At 44.9% G+C, this 22227-nt stretch overlaps 5 protein-coding genes and 1 non-coding gene across 6 annotated transcripts, besides 1 other annotated feature; 4 read left to right on the top strand and 2 right to left on the bottom strand.

The window, feature by feature from the left end:
- Positions 1-2499: part of a repeat region (repeat R1; copy 2) that runs on past the window's edge.
- ORF290 (hypothetical protein) lies at positions 2492-3364 on the top strand. The gene has a single exon. The coding sequence runs from the start codon at positions 2492-2494 to the stop codon at positions 3362-3364; it is 873 nt and encodes a 290-aa protein (YP_006460166.1).
- A 285-nt stretch (positions 3365-3649) lies between these two features.
- ND6 (NADH dehydrogenase subunit 6) lies at positions 3650-4267 on the top strand. Its single transcript has one exon. It carries the CDS (start codon positions 3650-3652, stop codon positions 4265-4267), a length of 618 nt encoding a protein of 205 aa, YP_006460165.1.
- A 4471-nt stretch (positions 4268-8738) lies between these two features.
- Positions 8739-9227, top strand: rpl10 (ribosomal protein subunit L10). The gene has a single exon. The coding sequence runs from the start codon at positions 8739-8741 to the stop codon at positions 9225-9227; it is 489 nt and encodes a 162-aa protein (YP_006460164.1).
- A 300-nt stretch (positions 9228-9527) lies between these two features.
- Positions 9528-10148, bottom strand: ccmB (cytochrome c maturase subunit B). The gene has a single exon. The coding sequence runs from the start codon at positions 10146-10148 to the stop codon at positions 9528-9530; it is 621 nt and encodes a 206-aa protein (YP_006460163.1).
- Positions 10149-15032: 4884 nt separating this feature from the next.
- ORF387 (hypothetical protein) lies at positions 15033-16196 on the bottom strand. Its single transcript has one exon. It carries the CDS (start codon positions 16194-16196, stop codon positions 15033-15035), a length of 1164 nt encoding a protein of 387 aa, YP_006460162.1.
- Positions 16197-21731: 5535 nt separating this feature from the next.
- Positions 21732-21804, top strand: trnM-CAT. Its single transcript has one exon. It is a non-coding gene; the product is annotated as a tRNA-Met (tRNA).
- Positions 21805-22227: the final 423 nt, after the last annotated feature.

The raw sequence follows: 22227 nt of genomic DNA, 5'->3' as shown, positions 1-22227 counted from the left end.
TATTCCACTGAAAGTGGCATTTCAATAACAGCTATTATTTCAATCTCCAGGAGGGATGATACGCTTCCGATCGATCTGTCTTCCCCATGTCGGTACCGCTTCGTAAGCCCTATCAATTCCTCCCCGGTAGAAGACTCAACCTTCAATCAATGTCCGTCCCCTGCCCACACTCACCTCAACCTCACAGGTAGCCTAGCCAACGGCTCCACAGAAAGAAGACCAATTTCTATTGATTTCATCCGCCATGTGTGGATAGAAGACGACCGACTTGAGCTGTTGCTAAGAGAATGTATAGAATGAAGATCAACACCGATCATATGACACAAAAAGCTTCGCTACATTAATGGCTTCCTATATCAAACTTCGTTTAGTTACTTTGGGAAGGAAAACGTTATAGTCGTAGGAGTAGTTACCCAGTAAGTAGGCTATATTACCATCAATAGCAAGCATGAACCTTACTTATTCGTTTCGTTAACAACCCTGAGGTATCTAAAAAGCCCTTCCCATATTGGCCTGTCCAACAAGATGTTGTTCGGATGCGAGCTCAATCTACACTACATTACATTATAGATGCTACGAATCGCATTCCTAAGCTAATTCTGGCTGCTAGATTTCCAAGGAGGAGGGGTTCAGGAAAAAGATTACACTGGCGGATGTCTTATCTATCTTTAATCGGACTAGGAGAAAAGAGTTCCACATCTCTCTCTCTAACGCAGCTGTAGCTCATAGATTTATGTTAAGAGTCGAGATCTCCTAAACGCGAAGGAGGATCTAGCCGTGGATGATGTCCCAGCTGGAGAGTTTTTCATATTAATGCCTGCCCTAGTGGAGATTCCAACTATCAAAATGATCTTTCTTTTTATTCGACAGGTATGTGACCTTAGGAATTAGGTTCGGGAGTTGCTTTAGCAATTTAAGCTGGCTCCAGGTGTAAGTAATAGAAAAAGATTGGGAAAGACCATGGAGGTTGAAAAACCAGTGCTTTTGGGGAAGCCTTTCATCGAGAAGAAAAAATAAAAGAGGACACTGACTAAACCTCTGGGCTCTTTTTCTGTAAAGATCATTCTCTTAAAGGGAAATTTCTGCACTCATTTCAAATCATAGAGGTCGGGCTTCAGTCGAACAACCTTCTCCCTTTATTTATTATGGAAGACTTTTTGAAAGAGGAATGACTTGGGAAGTTGCTACCTCGAGTGTTGTATCCAATCCAGTGTATCCCTATTAGGGAACTGGCAATTTCTTCTTACTCTCACTATCCTATCTAGTCTTCTCTTCCTATTCATTCTCTTTCTGTTGCAGAGTCATTCTACATTCTAGACTAGGCCTATACTTATCTTTCTTTTCTCTCTGGGCTTATGAATAAGGAAGGGAGGGAAGGATACATCAGACAAGTCAGTATCCTCGGGCTTGGTTCGAGATATGAAGTTTGGTTATGACGAAGATAGATGGGTTTCCAGAGAAGGAATGCTGATCATTCCGTGTTCATAAAAAGGAAACAAAAGGAAACTACTGTTCTCCTAGTGTACTCAGTTTAGAACTCTAAATTCACAAGTCAAATAATGATATTAGTCAGAAAGGCAGCTAGTAAGCAAGTCGAGTAAGACAGCTATTATTAAGTCGAGCGAGCTTTCGCTAATACTAATCAAAGACGAAAAGTTAAGGTCAGAATTCGCATAGAGATGATAGGCGCTTATCTATCGTGGAGCTCGGTAGTCTTCCTTAAAACCGCTACCGATTCTTGAACAGAAAGCGGTATGCTTGCGAAGACCTTTTCTGGTCTATCCGTGTTAATTAAATCTATCCCGTTCAACAAAGGCGACGGGCATAAAGAAAAGGGGTGTTCGCCCCCGAGTCAGATATCGAATAGAAAATCATGCTTTGAATTCTTTCTCCCATGCCTTTCTTCTAACTCGAAATATCGTAAGAGAAGAAGAAGAATCTGACGCCAAAAATGCCCATGTCGTTCCGGACCAACCGCCGGCGATTTCCGAAGAGTCTTTTCCCGTTTTTTGGGGGGAGCAGAGCAGTTAAAGAATGAACAAAAGAAAATGCGAAACACAACAGGGCTCGTAGTATATGATAATCCAAGTCCTAGCGATATGGACTTTATCATGAATACAGATTCCTTCCCTTCTTCGTCTACTTCACCTCTTTCTTCAACTAGGTCGGACGCGCAAAGCGCTCCACCTGACTTAGAAGAGGTATTTGAGCGCATCTGTGATGAGTACAGCCGCTGTGTCCATGAGGCCGGCAGGCAATTACCCCCGCAATGGACCATGCCTGACCTTGTTCGGATGGTTCTTGGGGATGAAGCTCTTCAGCACGGCTTTCTGACGGATGCCTACTACGATGTGATGGTATGTGGTACTCGTAGTTGGGGATGCGAGGAGCTGCTGAATTTCATCGATTTAATCAACTATGTATTTTAAGAAGCTGTCAGTAGGTTTTTTTCTCGCGGCATTCTCCCTTCTATCTAGTTGTAAATGGAATTATGGAACTGCGAAAAAGAAATCTGATTTCGGTATTACTGTTCACTCTCGTGGCTCAAATATGTTTCCGCTTATTGTTGGAGGGGCTAGTCCCAGGATCGGGAATAATCCTCCCAAGCTTGAGAGTTGGCCTTTCCTTCCTTATTTCGTGGGGGGCTTTTCAAAAATATTTTTTGAACATGCCAGGTTTGGCCGTCAGCCCTTCTTCGGAGGGGAGGGTAATTTCCTATTCTAGCGGATCCGGGAGTTTCAGTAACATGGAAAGTGGCAGTGGGGGCTCTGGTTGGACAGATTTTGACATCGACGTCTTAACAGAGCCCTTTTCCGAAACGGAAATGGGGGGCGCATCGGTTAATTCTTCGATCCCGAGGGTGGCAAGCGATGAAGCGGGACCTTCGGGCCAAGGATCTGTGGTCCGGAATGCTAGCTTGGAGTCCTCAATGCGGAATAGGATTCTACAGCTGGAGAGGGTTCCAAACCAAACCTTTCTTCTGGGTAAGCCCAGAGGGACATATGTTCAAGACCTCCTAGGAGAGCTACGTAAGGCTACCTCTCAGGCCGAGTATAACAGATTACTCGACTTTGAGAACAGAGACCTGCTCATCCGGGAGCAGAAACAAAAATCTTTCTCTATTTTTCAGGAGGTCCTTTCTGACAATGCGGACATGGCCAAACAATCCCCATACAATCCTGAAGAAGTCTTCAAGGACTTCTTAACCGCAGGACGCGACAAGCTAGACCTAGAGCACCCAACCTTGCCCGTACGGGATCGCGACCATCTTGAATTGAATTGGTTAGATCAAGTGAGGCAGGAGCTCGAGGACGGGGGAACGCACTATCTCCTAAACGTCATTTTCTCAAAATTTGGCGGGTAGAGGTGATTTAAGTGAGGAGACAGGAGCTCTCGAGCTTAGAGAAGTTCCCGAGGCCAGACAGAGGTATAGGGGGAGTCCGGATAGAGGCCTCTTTAAACCGGTGGGCCCGATAGGAAGGCGGCCTGCCTGCAGAAGACCGTAACGTAAGTAACTCAGTGCCTAAGAAGAGTTTGTCTTGGAAGAAGAAAATGAAATACGAACAACCGCGCTGGTCGTAATAGATCGACTTTCATGCTGGAGCAAGAACTAGCATGAAAGTTCCATTTCAGGGAAGGACGACGTACTATGATACTTTCTGTTTTGTCGAGCCCTGCTTTGGTCTCTGGTTTGATGGTTGTACGTGCTAAAAATCCAGTACATTCCGTTTTGTTTCCCATCCCAGTCTTTCGCAATACTTCCGGTTTACTTCTTTTCTTAGGTCTCGACTTTTTCGCAATGATCTTCTCAGTAGTTCATATAGGAGCTATTGCCGTTTCATTCCTATTCGTTGTTATGATGTTCAATATTCAAATAGCGGAGATTCACGAAGAAGTATTGCGCTATTTACCAGTGAGTGGTATTATTGGACTGATCTTTTGGTGGGAAATGTTCTTCATTTTAGATAATGAAAGCATTCCATTACTACCAACCCAAAGAAATACGACCTCTCTGAGATATACGGTTTATGCCGAAAAGGTACGAAGTTGGACTAATTTGGAAACATTGGGCAATTTACTTTATACCTATTATTTCGTCTGGTTTTTGGTTCCTAGTCTTATTTTATTAGTAGCCATGATTGGGGCTATAGTACTAACTATGCATAGAACTACTAAGGTGAAAAGACAGGATGTATTCCGACGAAATGCTATTGATTCTAGGAGGACTATAATGAGGAGGACGACAGACCCACTCACGATCGACTAAAAGGAAAGTCGCTTGATATTGGTTCGAATCCAATTCGTGAGATAGAAATGATCTTTAGTGTAGAGGAAGTCCCTCCCACCTCTTTTCTTATCTTATGATAGGGATAGTGTCCTATAGTGTTCTTAGTGGAAATATGCTACTTGCTAATAGCTATCTATAGTTGGAAATAAAGTATGCTTCCCAGGATCGCTCGTACCCGGGTAAGCAAAAATGCCTACAGGGGCTTACGACTGCATGGGCTTAGCTTAAGACTGGCACTCTATAAGATTGCTGGGAACTGGACTAGAGCTATAAGGTAGCTTTTTCCTGGCTGAATTGCTCGTATAGAAAGTATTCTATTCTATCGCTCACATGGAAGAGAGCTGGCATCCGCTTACTAAAGCGATTAGAAAATAGGCGGACTTCCGGGATGAAATTGAATTCGATCGATTGGGAGAGCATACCCCCGTGTAATTTCCATTTTAAGTCAACCCCCCAATCCATTCATCAGGGCAATGGCTATAGCTCACTGGTATCTCTGACCTATAGCATGCACCTCTTGGGGTGGGGGTCCAAGAAAGACTTTCAAAGACCGACATTCCATGTTTGATAGGGAGTCAGGAGATCAGCCACCTTATGAAGGGTGCAGCCTTGCTATACATTCGTTTTGACCCTGGTAGCCTATGAATAAGATAATCTGAGGTATGTGAAAGCGCTCTTTCGGGCGAGTGAGTCACGTGCGTTCAAGTCAAAACAAGAGAAAGCAACTCGACCTGAGGCAGAGTCGAACTAAGAAGATTCGGAGTAATGAAAATCGAACTCAAAAGCAACTTACTGCTATTGATGGATTAAATCCTCCTAGAAAGAGGGACTTGGCAAAGGTAGACTCGGCATCTCGCTCACCTGCAAAAATGAATTGAAAAAGGCTCTTCTCAGCCGGAAAGAGTTCAAGTTCGATCCTTTGCCATGGATGGACAAACTTCCGGATAAAAAAAGTGTTCAGTGAGTGGTAGCTGTTGTCGTTGAAGGATTCTCTTTGAACGAATCCGATTTGTCACTGGTGAAGAATCTTTGAGAGTGGCATCCCACTAAGCATCCGATGAGTCGGAATTGCCCTGGTCAGTTGTATTGAAGGTAGCATTTCACCAGCTTACATTACATTAGAACTAGATATGGTAGATCCCTAGCTAAGGGAGACTTCCTATTCCCTTTCCCTGGCACTTCTGTTAGCGAAGGAAGCAGGCTAAGAATCAGCCCCCTTTTCTCTTTCTTGGGAAATTGCTAGTTCGTGACGAAAGCCCTTTTATGGGCTGGGCTGGGCTAACGCGCCTTTACATTACTATAGGCTCAAGTGCATGTATTTACTGGGGCTAATCAGCCTAGTTCACCATTAGTTGACTGCAACTCTTTGAATTGAAGGAGTTACATTGGGAATTAGCTTGCAGCTCTTACTGGCTTTTCTGCCTCTATATCTGTATCCGTCAAAGAAGATGAATAAGCGGAAGAAGAGAGAAGCCAAGAAGAAAAAGAAACCTGGCTAAGAAGAGAAAGCTTCAAATCCGAAGAACTTTCTCTCTGCTTTGAATAGCCCTACTTTCTTACCCCAGCCAGGGAATCTACTTATGAGATGGGATACCGAGAATCAATGCAAAGGTCACTCTTACCACTTCGTAGCGCTAAGAGGGAAGAAGGGAAGGAGAAGCCATAAAGAAATGGGAAAAGGGGAGACGGATCCCAAGGGGTGGCTAGTTCGAGTAAGAGAGACGGATACAGATAAGGTCCTTTTTCTGGGAGCCCCGCTCTTGACTTTAATCATACCCACTAGTAAGCGCAGTGGATGCTCCTTCATACAGGGACAGAGAGGCGAGTGATGGACACTACTCATCATAAGAAAGCAGTCATGCAGATAGAAAGGGTAAAACAATAACTCTGACAAAGTGATGAGGGTTTTTTAGAATCTTCCATACCACAGCTCTAGACTTGCCCCTATTCAAACTATGTTTCATTCATACCACCGGATGTTCGCAATTCCGAGGTTTGGAACCCTTCGCCCCGATGACCCATACAACATCAGGATCCATTACGCACGATATGCCGACTCCTACTGGGAATCGTGGGTACTCGTTGAGCTCACAGGAAGGATTCATAGACGTATAACTCGCTTCCTACGATCCAGCCTTCTCCGGGGCCGATGCTTCTCACATTCATCACGCGTCCATCGGGGTCTGTAACTCGGTTTTCGCGTCTATAGAGGTGCCCTTATGTTATTCTCTCTCGATCATTCGGTTTAGTTGTTCATCGAACCTATGATTTCAGGGATCGCTCCACTCCTAGAGCAAACGCTCTTTGCGGGTCTCCTTCGTTCTTGTGATGGCACCGAAAGGTCTTGTGGTAGAGCTACATAGAGGGCTGTGTGTCGGGCGATAGAGTCAAACTCGGCCTACTACGGAAAATTTCCTCATTTCGCACACCGTCTGGGTAAATGGATCTTTGGCTACGGTTCATTCTAAACGGGTTGGAACCCTCTGGTCAAGGCAACCATAGCCAAAGAAAGAAAACCAAAAGAGCCGGTTCCGACCTTGAGGTCTATTCTCGTCTTTCCCCTTATGTACTGCCAAGCGGGATACAAGGAAGCGCCTTACTTTGAACATAAATAATATCTATCACTCTTAACCTTCCGACCGATTGATGGTCATAAACTTTTTTTTTAGATTATTACGGAAAAAAAAAAGAGTTGGCACCTGAGAGAACTCAGTACGGGGAATGATTATTCGGTGGTTATGTATGGGATGCCCGGGCATTGATTGAGAAGGACGCTGCTTTCTGAGGCGCATCAGTTCTATTAGCCACTGCTCTCATAAGAGACAGAGACTCGGCGGCGGAATCCCTTTCGCGAAAGAGTTCGGTTACCAGCGCTTCCCTTATATCTCCGATCGAGCAGCAGATCAATCAATCTTTCGTTCCTTCCCTCTTGTGTGTGAGCTTGACCGGTGCTCTTCACCATCTGTCTTGAAGTCAGGGTTACCTGCTTCTGTGGTTTCACCCTTTTTTTTTGTGTAATAGCTTCAAAGTTAGATAGTTTACGAAGTCCCCTCATCAGACAGGTCCGCTTCCTAAGCCTTTTGTAGCGCGTGCCCCAAGGTACGCTCGGTTCCGGTAGAGCCTGGAGCGACCTGAAGATCCGGGTCACTTTTCCAAAGGAAGGTACTGTGGGAATTTGGAGCGAATCGAGCTTGGTTTGGTCGCCCTAAGCCGAAGCTTCTTATTTATTGATCTTGCCCAGCGTTAGGGAGGGGTTTTCCCTTCTCCTCATCAAAAACGACTTCTATATAATATAGGTTTTAACCCTTCCTTTCGTGCAACTTGATCTAAATTTCGTCGTAAATAAGGAGACCTTCGCGTTGCATGTCAACGCCCGTACGGGAGCAGATTGCCGATGGATGGAGGCGGCTGCATCTAAGAGTTAAGTTCCAGGAGACTGAACAAGATGGCCTGAAGCAGGATAGACTCATTGAGGGAGTGAGCTCCCGTGCTCCTAATGTAGAGCTAGAACTACTGCTACCGTGGAATCCGCGATCACACATGAGTACCTCGCCTTCCAAAAAAAGCGGCTGCTAATTATAGCACTAATGCTAATGGGGACCATCGATCAAGATGAACTTCGGAGACTGCAATCGAATTGAGAAAAAAAAGAGAAAGAAAATATAGGCCAACTCTTCTAGTTGTGCCCCTTATTACGCTACTCAACCAGCTGATAAAAGGTCGAATCCAGCAGGGCTGCAGGCACGAAATGACGATCAAATCCGTTAGTTAATTAAAGGAAGCCTAATCAAAGCAGGCAAACAAGAAGATCTAACTGAGTTGATGATGGACCGGATCTCGAAAGGCGAGAGGCTTTCATAAAGATGTATTAGAAACGGAGGGTCGAGAGAGGCTTATTGCACGATCCACCCAACCCAGCTAAGCTAATAAATGCTGCATAAGAGAGTGGGAGGCCGGCCCCCGCCCATCTGGAGGTGCACACCCATTTAGGAACATATGCAAAGGGGTAAAGAGAGAAGTCAATGGAGAACTACCAAATCCAATGACTTTGATTTCTTTATACCATTCTGTCATCGATCACTGCTGGGTCGGTTGGTGAGTCACCCCCAAAAAAAGCATCGAGAAAGGTCAAGCATATATGTTTTCAAAAATGATCAGCGCTTTCATTTATGCTATGCCCTGCATCGTGTTCCTGTGTGTTTATTGAGCTTTCTTCACTTCAGCGCCATGCGCTTTGCTTCGCTTTATAGAAGAGAGAGACCCTTTGAGAGTGAAAAGCAAGGGCAAGCAATAGAAAGGATAGTCCCTCGCGTGTTCGCGCGAACTACAACTACTAGAAAATGGTGAGATCATTAGTGAAAGAAGGACCAACGACGATCCTATCCTAAAAGAGAAGGAGGAGTAGGAGGAGTCAGTTTTCTTTGAAGATCGAGGAAGAAATCGGACAATTATGCCATTCGGAAGAAGTATTCTACAGAAGAAAAGCCTGTTACGAGTAAGTGGAGAAGAAAGATCTACAGAGATTCTTATCTCATTCCATTCCAGTGGCTCAACCAGTAACCAATGGCGAAAACTCAAAAATCCATGGTTTCCCGGTAGAACCCTATTTCGCCCAAGTTGTTTCGGAACCGGAAAAAAGAAGCGGTTTTTCGCACAGCTTGCTCATAGTGCAGGTCCCACTTGTATATTGTATTTGGCCGAAGAAGCATCAGACAGGTTGGAGTTCTTACCTTCTTGGGACTCCATGGACCAAGATCTTCTTTTATTATATGGTCAATACCGATCCACTTTAGCAGATCATATGGATGTAGAAAAAGCTTCACATTTTAATGAATTGGAAACATCTCTTTTCCATTTCTATTTACCCAGTTCATATCTTTCTTTTGTGTGTTCCCGGGAGGAATTCGATCTCTTCAATCAATCTCGGAATACCACCTAAATAACTGCGGCCAGAGAGTCAAATAGGTCGGGAAGAAAGAGTCTGAGGTCGGGTTGGACGACATACATCTTGGTTGGTCCCACCATCACTAGAGATTGGACATAGTTAGTTTCTTTCTTCTAAAAGATTCAACTAACTATTTTCTAATATTTGAATTTGAAAATAGCTGCAAGACCAAAACAGGGTGAAAAAAACCGAAAGCCCTTATTTTTTTTTAAGTTCCTCCCAGATACATGGCTTACATACCCGGCTCAACATTCTTGGAAAACAATCGAGAGGGTCCGGAGGAGAATTGGCCATTCAATCTTGTGAACTAATCGAGACCGAAATTGGAAAAAGAGATACGAAGGGAGAGGAATAACCAATCGATGAAAGAACATGAAACCATTCTGTTTCAATAGAGGTACGAGAAAGGGTTGGGGGCAATGAAGTAGGTGAAGTGGTTGGATTTTGCGAGCTGTTCCAACCACTGCTGGATGTGATTCCAAGAGCCGAACGAGAATGAATACCACACAGAAGAGTCAAGACCAGGCTCCCTAATGGAATGTTTAACCGATCCATTCCGGATCGACCGAATTGGTACGGAAGTTGTAACATGGGAAAACCACGGAAAACACGACTTATTTGAATAACCCGGTGACCCACCAATTGTAGAAGTAGGATTTTTTGAAAGCAATAAGCACTTAAATAATACAATTCAAGTGTACCATCTTCTTTCTCATTTCGAGGAAAAGGTGCGGAAGGAAAAGGAAACAACGGAGGGATCCGAATCGGACCTAAATGGGAATGACATGAAAAGTCTTTTTCAAAACCTAGCATTAAGGGCGTTACGACGATATACGAGAGGAATAGAGAAAAACTCGTGATTGGTGTAGAGGAGAAGATCTGTTTATGATATAGTTCAAGAAAGAGTCGTCTCATTTCCTTACTTCTTCGTTCTTTCTAATTCATTCACTTCAAGACTGGTTCTGAACGCCGCGTAACATCATCTTCAACCAACCTCCACCGTACGTACCTTTCGGTGCGACCACTAAAGAATTGCTTATACACTAAAAAGCTGTTTATATACGGCTTACTAAAAGACTGACTTTCATTCATTATCATTAGGCCAGCGTGAAACTAAGAAAGAGAGATGTGCCTAAGGCGGCATGTAAGCAAACTGTGCACGCTAAGAGCATCGGAGAGATGCTCGCAATTACTACCACAAGAAAGCCGCCCCCTATCTTCGATGCGGGGTTAGCGCAGGAAACTATCATGGACTGACAGCCCTTCCCTACCTAGAACTAAATAGCCTCATCTAAGATCTAAGGTAAATGCAAATCTTGCCTATTCACCCTATTCCCTATGAGAAGAAAGCATATTCTATGAATCCCCCAGAAGAAAAGGGGAGAGTCAAAGCTTTCAAACTTCCTTGTTCTATCCCCAGCTGCTGGCTTAGATGTAAAGAACTGGCTTATGCTTCGTCGGTATGACCACTGGACTTGCCCGGCGCCGCCCTTTTGATGATACACCTTGTGGTCTCCTATCCATTGATAGTTGTATACTCCAATCTTCCGACCTGACTAAAGCGCTTCGCTCGTTCGGCTAGGAAAAGGATGATCCTAAAAAGTCAGTCTTCTTCATTCGTACGGTCCAATTTCCTGCAGAGTAGTAATGAAATGATCCTAGGCTTTCGTTTTTCCTTTTCCGGGGCCCCGCTTGCAGGGTATCTGCTTTTTGCTCGCTTCGTACACCCAGAGGGAGTGAACGGAGCGATAGCGCAGCGAGTAGCTATTGTATGCATCGAGGTAACGGTAACGATATATTGATTGCCCGGATAGCTAGCCAGGCCAGCCTATAATCCAACCCATCCAACAAGCACAGAAAGGCTCTAGTAAGCGCCAATCAATCCCTCGACCCCAATCAATTGTGACCGGCCCCGTAGGCCTGCCTGTGCCTTCAGGCGAGAAAGAAAGAGTAGAAAGATAGGTTTTCAAGAGATTAGTCAAGCAAAGCTAACCGAAGTGAAGGTCTTCATTCAAGCAGTAATGGCATACCGATACAAACTCCTTCCTTGACTTCACAACTGGGTTCTGGATACTTTCCTGGGCCTTCCTAGCTCGCTGATTTGAAGGTCTATCCTAGCTTTCAATACCTTCTTCTACAGACATCAATTTCTCGTCGGTCTTTCCTGCTATGCTCACCAAAGCCATCCATACCATAGAACCCTCACTCTTCTTTTTTGTTCTTATCCGTTTGAACATCCCCGGATCCAATCAGCAGTAGTAGAGAGTCCTCTTCCCCCAAGCGTCTGAAGTCACATCCACCCTTTTAGCCATTTGCTTCCTTGCTTTCAAAAAAGGAGAAGTTCTTGTCGGACCTCTTCTATAGTATAGCACCTTCCCTCGGGTCATGAGCTGCTTTTCTAGCTAACTGCATTCGGCAATGTGGTTCTTCTATTCCATTCAATAGCAATGCAGCCGACTCCTCTCTCCCATGTCTTATAGTATAGTCCTAATCGGGGAAATCTGCTTTGCTCCATCTGAGGCTAGGCACCTAATCTCCCAAAAAAGAAGACTTGAAGAGGGCGAAGGTCTCGTATCAACCCGAATTTTCTCTTAGCTTTGACTTAATAGATGCAAGAAATGCTCTCACTTATCTTGCTGTTGAGAATGGGATGCTAATCTTTGACACCGAATCCACTCTTTTCAGGAAGCTAGGGAGCTAGTCTTTACCTAAGAGATCTTTTTCATCACCTTCAACGCGCTCCATTGCAGCTACAGAAGTAGCACTCAGACTAGCAGGGCATTCAATAGCAGATGGTCTTGGAAAGAACCTTTCATTCGATGCTTCTGATACAACTTCTCCCAAGGGGCAATCAAGCCTTTGAAAACTAGGTCAGGTCAAATAGAGCTATTTACGCCTTTGAAAGCTGTCCAATCGGTCTAGTTTAGAGAGCCTAGATTCTCTTCTCCCCATACGGATCCATGTTCAGCCTTCTTTCAGTCCTAAATCAGTTAAGCGGCACTCATCCCTTTCTTGGCCACTTAAAGTTTCGCATCTCTCAAGCCCTGATTGGCTACTGACTTCGTTCACTCAACAATCATTGAATCCGGATCCGGAAGTGACTGAACTCCCTTTTGAGCTAACTGCATCGGTTATGCCGACAACAACATATTCTCTAGCAAAAGAAATGACCTAGACTAGACTTCTTCTACCGCATCAAGAGGAAATAGGCAATCCCGCATAAAAGAAAGGCTACTGACTTGGCTGATTCAACAAGGCAAAAAGGCTTTGTCCATTTGCTTCTTTCAAAGAGCATAATTGACATATTAGAGGATCCTAGTTAGTAGCTTCGATTCCTATCACCCTGCTCGGACATTCACTCAGCATTCTTCCTACGCTTGCAGCAGTGCATTCTCAAGCAAGAGAAGGGGGCCTAGCGGTCAAGCAGGGTCGTAGCGAGGGTCAAAGTAAAACAGGAAAGTGCTAACCCCGGTAAAGCTGCATCTATAGAGACAAAAATCCCCAGAGCCGATTCGAGAACAAAAAGAGCTTCTTCTAGCACAACTGCGGTTAGTGATTCAATCACAGCGGATAGACCAAGAGAAGAGCAGTTCTTTATTCAATAGTACCGGTCCTTCAAAGCTTCCACTAGGAATGCCATCTTCTTTATGCCACCTCTCTTCCGACAACAAGAAAGCACTAGAAGCAGCAACTTTAACAGCACAAGTTCTATGCCATCACTCCCATTCGTCGCATTAGGATTAGTACGCTGATACGTGAACAACCGATCTCGCGACAACTGATTTTCTCACAGCTGCTACGATCACTCTAACAGCGGCTATGAACTCAACAAGAACACCGGAAACTCAAGCTTCTTTCACAACTCCTTCTGTAAGTGCGAATTCAATAGCAGGGGATTCTACAGAAAGGGACAGCATTCAAAGAAAAGAAAGCATGCGGGGATCCGTTAAATCAAATTGAAATACGGGCTTATGTGCTTACTAAATCGACCTTGCTGCTATGGATTCTAGGCTCTTTGATGTCCTCAGTTAAGGGATCCCATCGGTGTAGCTGTTTGCGTTTGTGCAATTTAAGGGACAGAGCATCCCGACGGTACGGAAAGCAACTAATGAAGCTGAGAATCCTTCTCTTTGGAGTTAATAGGTGCTTGGTAAGCAGCAAGAACAACCTTAGGGGATCAAGGGGACTCAAAGACATTGAACGGGGGTGCCAGATCGAGCGAGTTTCTTGCTGTTCTGTTCGTGGTTTTACACCCAGGACCAGAGAGTTTGCTTAATAGCTCTTTTACGTGATAGCTCTTTTAGCTGCAAGGCTGCCTGCTTCCACTGGTGTACGCGAGACCGGTGCCTTAGATTATATAGGTTGTTTACTTCCTGTGGTGGATGCGACGACTGACCTGGGAACTGACCGCTGGTGCTCGACGACACGGTCCGGGTTGGAAAAAGGATAAGCGACATGATCGAGGTGACGGCTCGACTACGGATTGATGGGATAAGATAGGAGAGAAAGCGCTACCCGCGGCTGACCGTGTGCCCCTTCAGCCGAATTCTTATCATTCCATAGATTTATCCACATAGGCCAATTGGATATAGAAAAAGAGCACGAACAAAGCTGGGCTGGCATCGTGCGTGATGTTGAGGGACCAAAAGATGCATTCTTATTCACTCTCAGAGGGCATTCTTGCTAAATCATGGTACGCGATCTGCCCGCTACTGGTGCTGTGGGAGGCGCTTCCGTACACATACATGGATAGATAGATCAAGGGAGCTAGCCGGCAAGCTATCGTCCAGCCGCCGAAGCACCATTTTCAGAGGGACAAGTGCACCAAACCCCGTCCAATAGGTTGTCACCTATAATGGTTTCATTTCTCATTTCTTCTCATACGATCTTTCTCTCGCCTTTACCTTCGAAGGATTTCACGACTGAATACTGATTTATCGCACCCAGCCTTCTTAGTGATTGGGCTTGAAAGTCCACTTAGTAGTGGATCGGAGACTCTGCAGTTGAAACATGGTATATCGACCAGGTATTGTGTACTACCAAATAATCCAAAGGCAGGATCCAAGACCTCGACAGAAGGCCCCTGAGCTTTGTTCTAAGCGCTGAAGAAAGGCCCGACTAGAGAAGAATGGACAGCCGCGTAGACGCCGCAAGACGAAAGATTGGATCGAGAGCTTCGGGCGTTCTCCTTTTATACCGTGGCTGCTTGCCGGCCTTCTTCCCGGCTTGTTTGTTCGCTCATAGATTGCTGATCCGGTCGTCTTGACTAGTTTGTGCTTCTTACAGACAAAGAAAGAAATCAACAGGGCGTCTTGTTGAGTAGTTAGTGAGCAGTTCTTAGCTACAGGTGTGCGCATTTCGATTGGCGTGTGCAGAACCTCTTGCCAGGATAGTGACCGTGGGCGTCCGGTGGAGAAGGAACAAGTCAGTTATAAGGGGAAACACCGATGCCACCGAGGAGGGGCAAAAATACGATAAGTAGATACATAGTTTCGAGTGTGATCAGACAACAAAAAATCAGACAATGACGGAACGGCCTGTGATTGAGTGATAGATCGATTAGCTGTGAAGGGGCCCGCCTCACCACTCCCCTTCCCTTTCTCACGGAAAGCAATCAAAAATGAAAACTCACGATGAGAAAGGCCTCCCGCGTGAACGAAATCTTGCCTTATTCACTGTCGAGTCCTCTGACGCCAAAACAAATGCATTCAAGCCCAGGAGCGCCCCTTAACACTAAGACAATCTAAAAATGCTCTACCATTAGCCGCGACAAGATCAAGCAACCCACCCGGAATTGGGTTAATCCTCTCCTCTCACCAAGGAAAGGACGCGCAAAAAGAAAGAACTCTGCTCGCCTTGCAAGGTTAATTCCGTTGCTAGACTAAGCATTTGGGCAACTCTTCGCCAATTGTAGCGTGAGTGCCCAAACCTCTCTTCCAGCGCATCCCTTATGGCACAATTAAAAGTGCGGGGGTTTGGTGGGTTGTTGTCCCGTAAAGAAGGATTAGTTGTTTCATCGAGAAGTTCCAAAATGAGTCGTCTTAGTAAAGCGATTGATGCATCGATCGTGTTTGAGGACACCGGGAGTTTACGCCGCTTGTGGGGATCGTTGGAATCATCATCTCCCGAATCTCCAGAACTCGCAAAGTTCATAAGAGAATTGGACGACTCCAATCTTTTTCTCGAGCTGGAGTCTGTTGTTTTCTGCATTTTCGAAGGGAAAAACTTTTGTTTCACATTTCCGGAAAGACCACCTATTTGTTCGTTTACCAGGTTCGGCACGAAATCATAAATAAGCTCTACCAAGGATTGCCAAGCATTTGGTACTGAGTTTCCTCCTCCCTTTTTAGTAACAAAATGAACAAAAAGTAGGACCAAACTGAGAGTGAGTAGCATAAACAAAGATGGATTTGTGAATGAGAAATACAAGTTTCCTATTTTCATAGGAATCAATGGGAGAATGGAAAATTGCTCAAGTGGGCTGGGAACTATCCCCGCTATATCCAGGGCATCCTTATAGGCTTCCCCCCCTATTCCGTTTCTGTTCAAATCATCTAACAGGTGCTCAAGAAAAGGGATATCGTTGCTTTCGCCATGTAAAGCTTCGGCCGCAACCAGAACATCTTGGGCACTCTTGTTAGCCATCAACTCTCCCAATTTCTCGCGTATATCAGATTGAAGCTCTACTATACGTTCACTGGACGGGTTAAGACCCGGAAGATCCTCAAAAATACCAATACCATCAGAAGAATCAGGAGAAGAACCCTGAGTATCGGACGCTTGAAAACTATAATCGGTAATAATAATAATCGTCGTAGATCGATCCGTCGGATTAGTAATCCTAGTACTAGTAGTACTACTAGTGCCGGATGGATTAATAGACGAAGTAGAAGCTGTATCACTAGAACTTGAGTGAAGACTATTTTCATCTTTTCGAAAGATGCGTCGAAAGTTGTGAAACATATTGATTGATTGAGACAAACAAATAAATTCCCTCCAGACATAAAGCCTGTACTGTAGGAGTAGTGAAGAATTCTAGTGAGTTGTGGTTGGTTGTTGACCAACGGAAAGCATGGGAAAAAGAACTTGACTAACTTCCTTTTTTGGAATCTCTACTATAAGACATAGTTGATTAGATCCAAAAATGAAAAAATATCTTGGCATAACCAACTATTTTGGCCATGTACCATGATATCATAATAATCATATGTTAGAAAGTCCCAGACTGTCAATCCGATCGTCCGAAATCACTGCCCGAATAAGGTCCGGCATCCTCCATTCTGGAGGTAATTGCCTCCCGCTTCTCACAACCCACTTCGTGGATTCATTAGATATTCTATCCAGCATCCCCTCAAAGTCAGGTGGAGCGCTTTCCACATCTGACGAGGTACTTGACTGACTATCTAAAGACATACTAAAATTATCCGATTGCATAAATTCGATATCACTGGACGTTGGATGCCCATAGAAAATAAGAGATTTTGAATCCATGACATAACCATTTGGAACCGTGCTCTGCTCCCCCCAAAAAAAGAGAGACTTGTTGGAAATCACCAGTTGGGTTGGTCCGGAAAGACATGGGCATTTTTAGGCGTCAGATTATTTTCTTACGATATTTCTAGTTACCTTTCAAACATCCAATTGATAGAGGCATACTTGTGTATGTTATCCCATAAGACTTATTGTTGTTTCAAGGGGGTGTCAACCGGTAATAGAATGTAGCTAGATAACTTATGCCACAGCATTTATGTGGGATTGAGTTCATGGAACACTAACTTAACCTTCAAGGTCTGATAGTGCTACAGTTAACACCAAGCCACAAAGAAGGCCCGGGTCATCCAGCAACTATGGAGTTGATTCATCTTCCAATGCCCGAAGAGAAGGAAGGTGGTAGTCTTGAAGAATGACCCGGATATTTTATTAAGTGATAGCACCTGCTTAAGTAAGAGGGTCTTCGTGCACTTGAGCTTATGTTCAAGGCGCAGAGGGGAAGATAGGCATAGAAGGGCTTGCAATGATCTATTATGTTGAAGGTCTGCCTGCTGCGATTGAGGAATGAATCGATCATTTGACTAAGATAAAAGATCTTCCGCGGGTAGAAAAGCTCCGGTACGCTGGGGGATAGGTCGATTTACCTGGTCAGATCAAATAGATAGGCAAATGGTTTTCAAAGGGATCGAGAGAGTGAAGATCGTCTAGCTATGCCAATGGGGGTAATGACACGTGGCTACCATGGCCATGGAAGTACCGACCTGAGGGACTGACTTGGAAAGGTCTCTTCTCGCACTTATCCAAGGACAACGTCTTCGCTCAAAGACTTCTTGCTTGTCTTCCCCGGTCTTTCGACAACGGGTTCAAAACACTCTTTCTAGCAGACTCGTCAGCGGCTGACTCTTCCTTCTTATTGCATGAATCCCAAACCCGCCATTTTCATCTTTTTTTTTTTTTCTTTTTGTCTGTCTGTATGATCTAGTCATGCAGTGGTAAAGGAGAGCGTCAAAGTTGCCCGAAAATGGGAATGGTAGTGAAATCCGTTGTCAATGGATTCTGTGATCGAATGCCCTTGAGGTCTCAACATTCCTATCTTCCTCACATTGAGGGGGGAAGAAGGGTGTGAAAGAGGGCTTCTTCTGCTTGAGCTGCATTTATTTTTTTGTTTCCAACTTTGTCTACATGAAGTCTTTATTAGAGATGAATTAGTGGCAAGCCTAAACCTTTCCTTATGGTTTTTTCTTGTCAAGATAGCTAAAATGAAACTCTGAACTCGGAGGTCTCTCGTTAGGATTGCTTCGCATGAGTTCTATTCTGGAGGGTAGCTGCGCCTCACTCTTGTGTCCTAAGGGACCCTTTCTCACTTCCTGAAGCTATGAGTTAAGGCATTGCCTTCGGGAACATGAAGTCTAAAGGTTTGGATAGTGGCTTCGCGTCCCCTGTTGTCAAAGATTTAATATACAGTATCAACCAATAGAGACTAATTTGAGGAAATGACACCTTGTCGATAGATCTTCCGTCAAGAGGTCAAAAAAGATCATTGGTGAAAGGAGTTTTCACGTTAGAATGTCAACCCTATATCCGGAGGTTTCCTGGTTAATAGTTCTAACGCCTCTCCTGTGCATCGAGCATTGGGAAGCTACTTGAAGCTCTGAGTTATCTTTTCTTCTCCCCTAACCCTCCTTAGTTCTTCTTCTACCGTTCGTGCCTTGCACAAATTAGCCCTTTTAAGTAAGCTTTGCCAGTAGTCAGGCTTACTTGCAATTAGAGGAGAGGGGCGAATGGAAGTACTTCACACTGAAGACTCGCTTACGAAATGGAACAGAACTCTCAGGATTCGAGAAGGACTAGGCAGGCTCTTTAGGGCGATTATTCTCTGACTTAAGCTCCGACTCCATCAACAAAAAGAATAGGCTTCAACACAGCTCAGCAACCATTTAGCTCTGCTTACGCCTCCGACTGAAGACTTGCACTTTCAAGCGGCTTATCTGCTATTTCTTCTCCCTATTCCATTTCATAAGTTGCATCCGACTGAAGCTTTTCACCGGCACAGCGGAGAGAATAAACATACTTCACATCGGCAACGAGAGACTCAAGGAGTGAATACCCGGCTAAAGGGGGTAGCTTGGTAGTTCTGACTTGACTGTTGATGACGAAATGATTCCAAAAAACACGTTTCAATTCAATTGCTGACTTTATTTATAGGGATAGGGAATCGCCTTGAATGGATCTCCACCCAAGTTAGTCGTTCTAATGGACTATCCAATTTGACAGTTCGAAAGTTGTCTTAAGCGTGCTTTCCTTCAGTTGCCTATCCCGCTATTGGTGATGGCGGTGCAACTCGTGCTGCTTAAACGAATATTGGTGATTCAGGATCAACGAATGGCTCTGGATCAAGGCAGGACGACACCTACCATCCAGTGGTTTATCTCTCTACATGCCCATGTCTTAGCCTCGGATTTGCCCCGCTGCTCTCATCGCTATAACCCAGCCCAGTCAAAGATTCTCTACATGTATGATTAGCTACGCATACCTTACAGGCCGATAGCTAGTAGCCTCGACAGATAAGGAAGAAGTGACTGGTTTAGGTTCATATACTCAATGGGCTAGGGGGTAGGTAGTCCGATCATCCAAAGAATGCCACCTGAGACACTAAGCGATCCCACCGCCGGTGAACTAAAACGACACTGGGGCTGATCCTTTCCTGCTAAGAGATGGGAGACCTAGCGAGCAATCCATAAAGTCTATTTATTAGTCAAGTTTCGGTTCGACAAAGGCCGCTCAAGCAGAAAGGGGAGGAGTTTCGACCCAATACACAGCAAGTTGACGTTAAGTACTGGCGCCAGCCAAGGGGGAGGAAGGGAAAGACCTAAAGCAAGCTAGGCCCCTTCTTCCTTTTCAGCCTTTTTCCCCTATGGAACACTCAAGTGAATCTCGTACTTTCGGCACGAGGACTTGAAGATGCAACCTTTATCGTCCTGAAGGTGGCATACTTCTTTCAAGATTTTATAACAACTGTACTAATAGGAAAGAGAATCCGTGAGTTTGCACCAGAGAAAGCTAATTTGAGATAGGAAAGGTGGAATATGTGCTTCGATAAGTTCACGTCTTTGATGTCTCCCAATGGAATGGACTTGAGAAAGCCTTTCTAAACCTAAACCCGGTTTTCTTGCGAAAGACTTCCTAGATGTTTGCTAGGTATTTCTATCAAAGACAAAAAAGAAGAGGAAAACGACTTTCTTTGGAGTTTTTTGATATCGAGATTGGCATTCAGATACAACCGATATTACCTTCGATACGCCTTTCAAGGTGGCAACCTCTATAGTCTAGTTTGTGTATAGGGGCTTCGAAGCCTTAATGAAAGCTAGAAATCTCGCTAGAAAACTAGCCATATAGATAAGGGTAAGTGGTGACAACGAAAAGGCTTTTAAGCCTGAAGGGCAGTGAGCGGGGTAGGAGAAAGTGAAAAAGAATAGTATTTGAATCAGGGCGGGCTGAGAGGGCCCTATGTAGTCTTTCTTTTCATGGGTGGTAGGCAGAGAATAAAGCCATTCATTAAACGTTTTGGAACTGGAGACGAAGAGTCGTTTAAAGACCTTTTCAAAAACCACTTTGTAGAGGGCGGACGCTCAATAGAACCATACTTTCCTATGTCAATAGAAGAGAGAAAGAAAGAGGAACTATAGATCGAGAAAGTCACATTAGCTACACCAGACCAGACACACCTTTTTTTGTTAACCTATTTTTTGACTGACCGGATCGGTCACCCCTCAGCCCCCTATCACAACAAGGCAGAGCTAACCCAACTACTGTTCTCTAAAAGGACTGCCTATTCTATTATAGTCAAGCTTGGAGAACATAGTACTAGGACTTACTAGATGACGTGATTGGTGAAGGGCGCCTAAGCGCCTTAGGTAGCTGCTATCTATCGGATCTTTTCTAAGAAGTTAGGTAGGTGGTTGAGTCGAAGCGTAGAAGGAGACTAAGACTAAGTCATCGGTCGTGCCGGGATTGATTTCCTACTTCCAGCTGAATGAGGGCCACACAGCCGTAAACCCTGCTGGAAGTGCTTTCTAGATCCAATCTCCTGGTCTTTCGTTCGCTATTCGAATTCTGGACCAGTATAAATGTACGAAAGGTGGTCTTATCCTTTTCTTTCCAACTAGTAGCTAGTAGCTTCGTCGTTGATCTCTCCTCTTCCCGGCCGGCTGTGACTCGTATGTCCAGACAACGACTATCGATTCCTAACGAACCCATAGATTCTTCTACCATTCGACCAGATCCTCTAGACTGTATTCCAATTTTCCGGCCTCGAGCAACTTGACTAATAAGGGAAAAGCCCAACATTAAGAAACTATATTATTAGTCTAATATAAAGCGCTAGCGCCCAACCTATACAAGGGGCTGCTTGCTGCCTCTATTTGGTCGTGCTGCTATGATGTAAGGTGTAGTCGTCCCGAGGCAGCAGGATGTATGGTATAGGGCCCCCTATTTTCTCTCCCTTAAAGTCTTTTATGGATTTCGAGTCGGGAATAGAGCTGTGGCTTATTTGGCGCTATATCACAATTCATTCATTCTCGGGCATAGCTGTTCACGAAAGGTGGCATGGGGCATCTGTCGGCGGCGGGAGTCTTACATCCGAGCGAGAGGTCAGACCAATCCCATTCATCCTGGTCTGATCCGAACGGATTTTGTTGAATGAATTGATCCATTGTTGTATACCCTACTTCTTAGTGCATTTTTTCCTACTTGGACCCGCCGTACTTCCCTCCTGAGATATAGTGGAAACATTTTGTTAGGGTGGCGAGTGGGGAATGAAAAGACCAATGCAGCAGAGAACGACCGCATGAATCGGAATCCACTTATTAAGACAGACGACCGAGAAAGAAAGGCTCCGCGTTCTCCAAGTGGTTGATTTTAGCTTAGCGTGCTAGCCGCTGCTTCATTTCCTATAGTGATAACGCTTTCTCTTATATGGGTCTATTTTCTCTGACTTGACTCAGCTTGACCTACTTGACTCAGCGGTTAGAGTATCGCTTTCATACGGCGAGAGTCATTGGTTCAAATCCAATAGTAGGTAAAACTGACCGAAACCCCTGCTTTTGCCAGCATGATAGCAAGCACGGACTGGCAGCAAGGAGTCATGATCAAAGCATCGGTTGCTTCCACTTGTGGCCTTCTTCGACTGCCTTGACACCAACATATCAAGGAATCCCACCTCTTCCACAAGTAGGTGGAGACCTGGAGGGTCGGAAACCCCAACGGGAAACTTTTCACCGCGCCACACGATTCTTTCGCGAAGCGCTCTCTCAGACCTTTCCCCTCCTGCCCCCCGCAAGCAAAGAGGTTTCAAGAAAGCAGGCGACCAAGTGAAAGTGAACAGCTCCAAGCAAATCTTCTAGAGAACCTTCCCTTTTCTTCTCTCTTCTTTCCCTTATCTCCCCGGTCCTCAACCGAATTTTCTCCATTTTGCTCAGTTGCTCCAGCGGTGGCTGGGCAGTGA

The sequence above is a fragment of the mitochondrial genome of Mimulus guttatus, assembly GCF_056151865.1.
Source record: "Mimulus guttatus mitochondrion, complete genome".
NCBI classification, from domain to species: Eukaryota; Viridiplantae; Streptophyta; class Magnoliopsida; order Lamiales; family Phrymaceae; genus Erythranthe; species Erythranthe guttata.
This window is presented reverse-complemented; position numbering and strand designations above follow the sequence as displayed.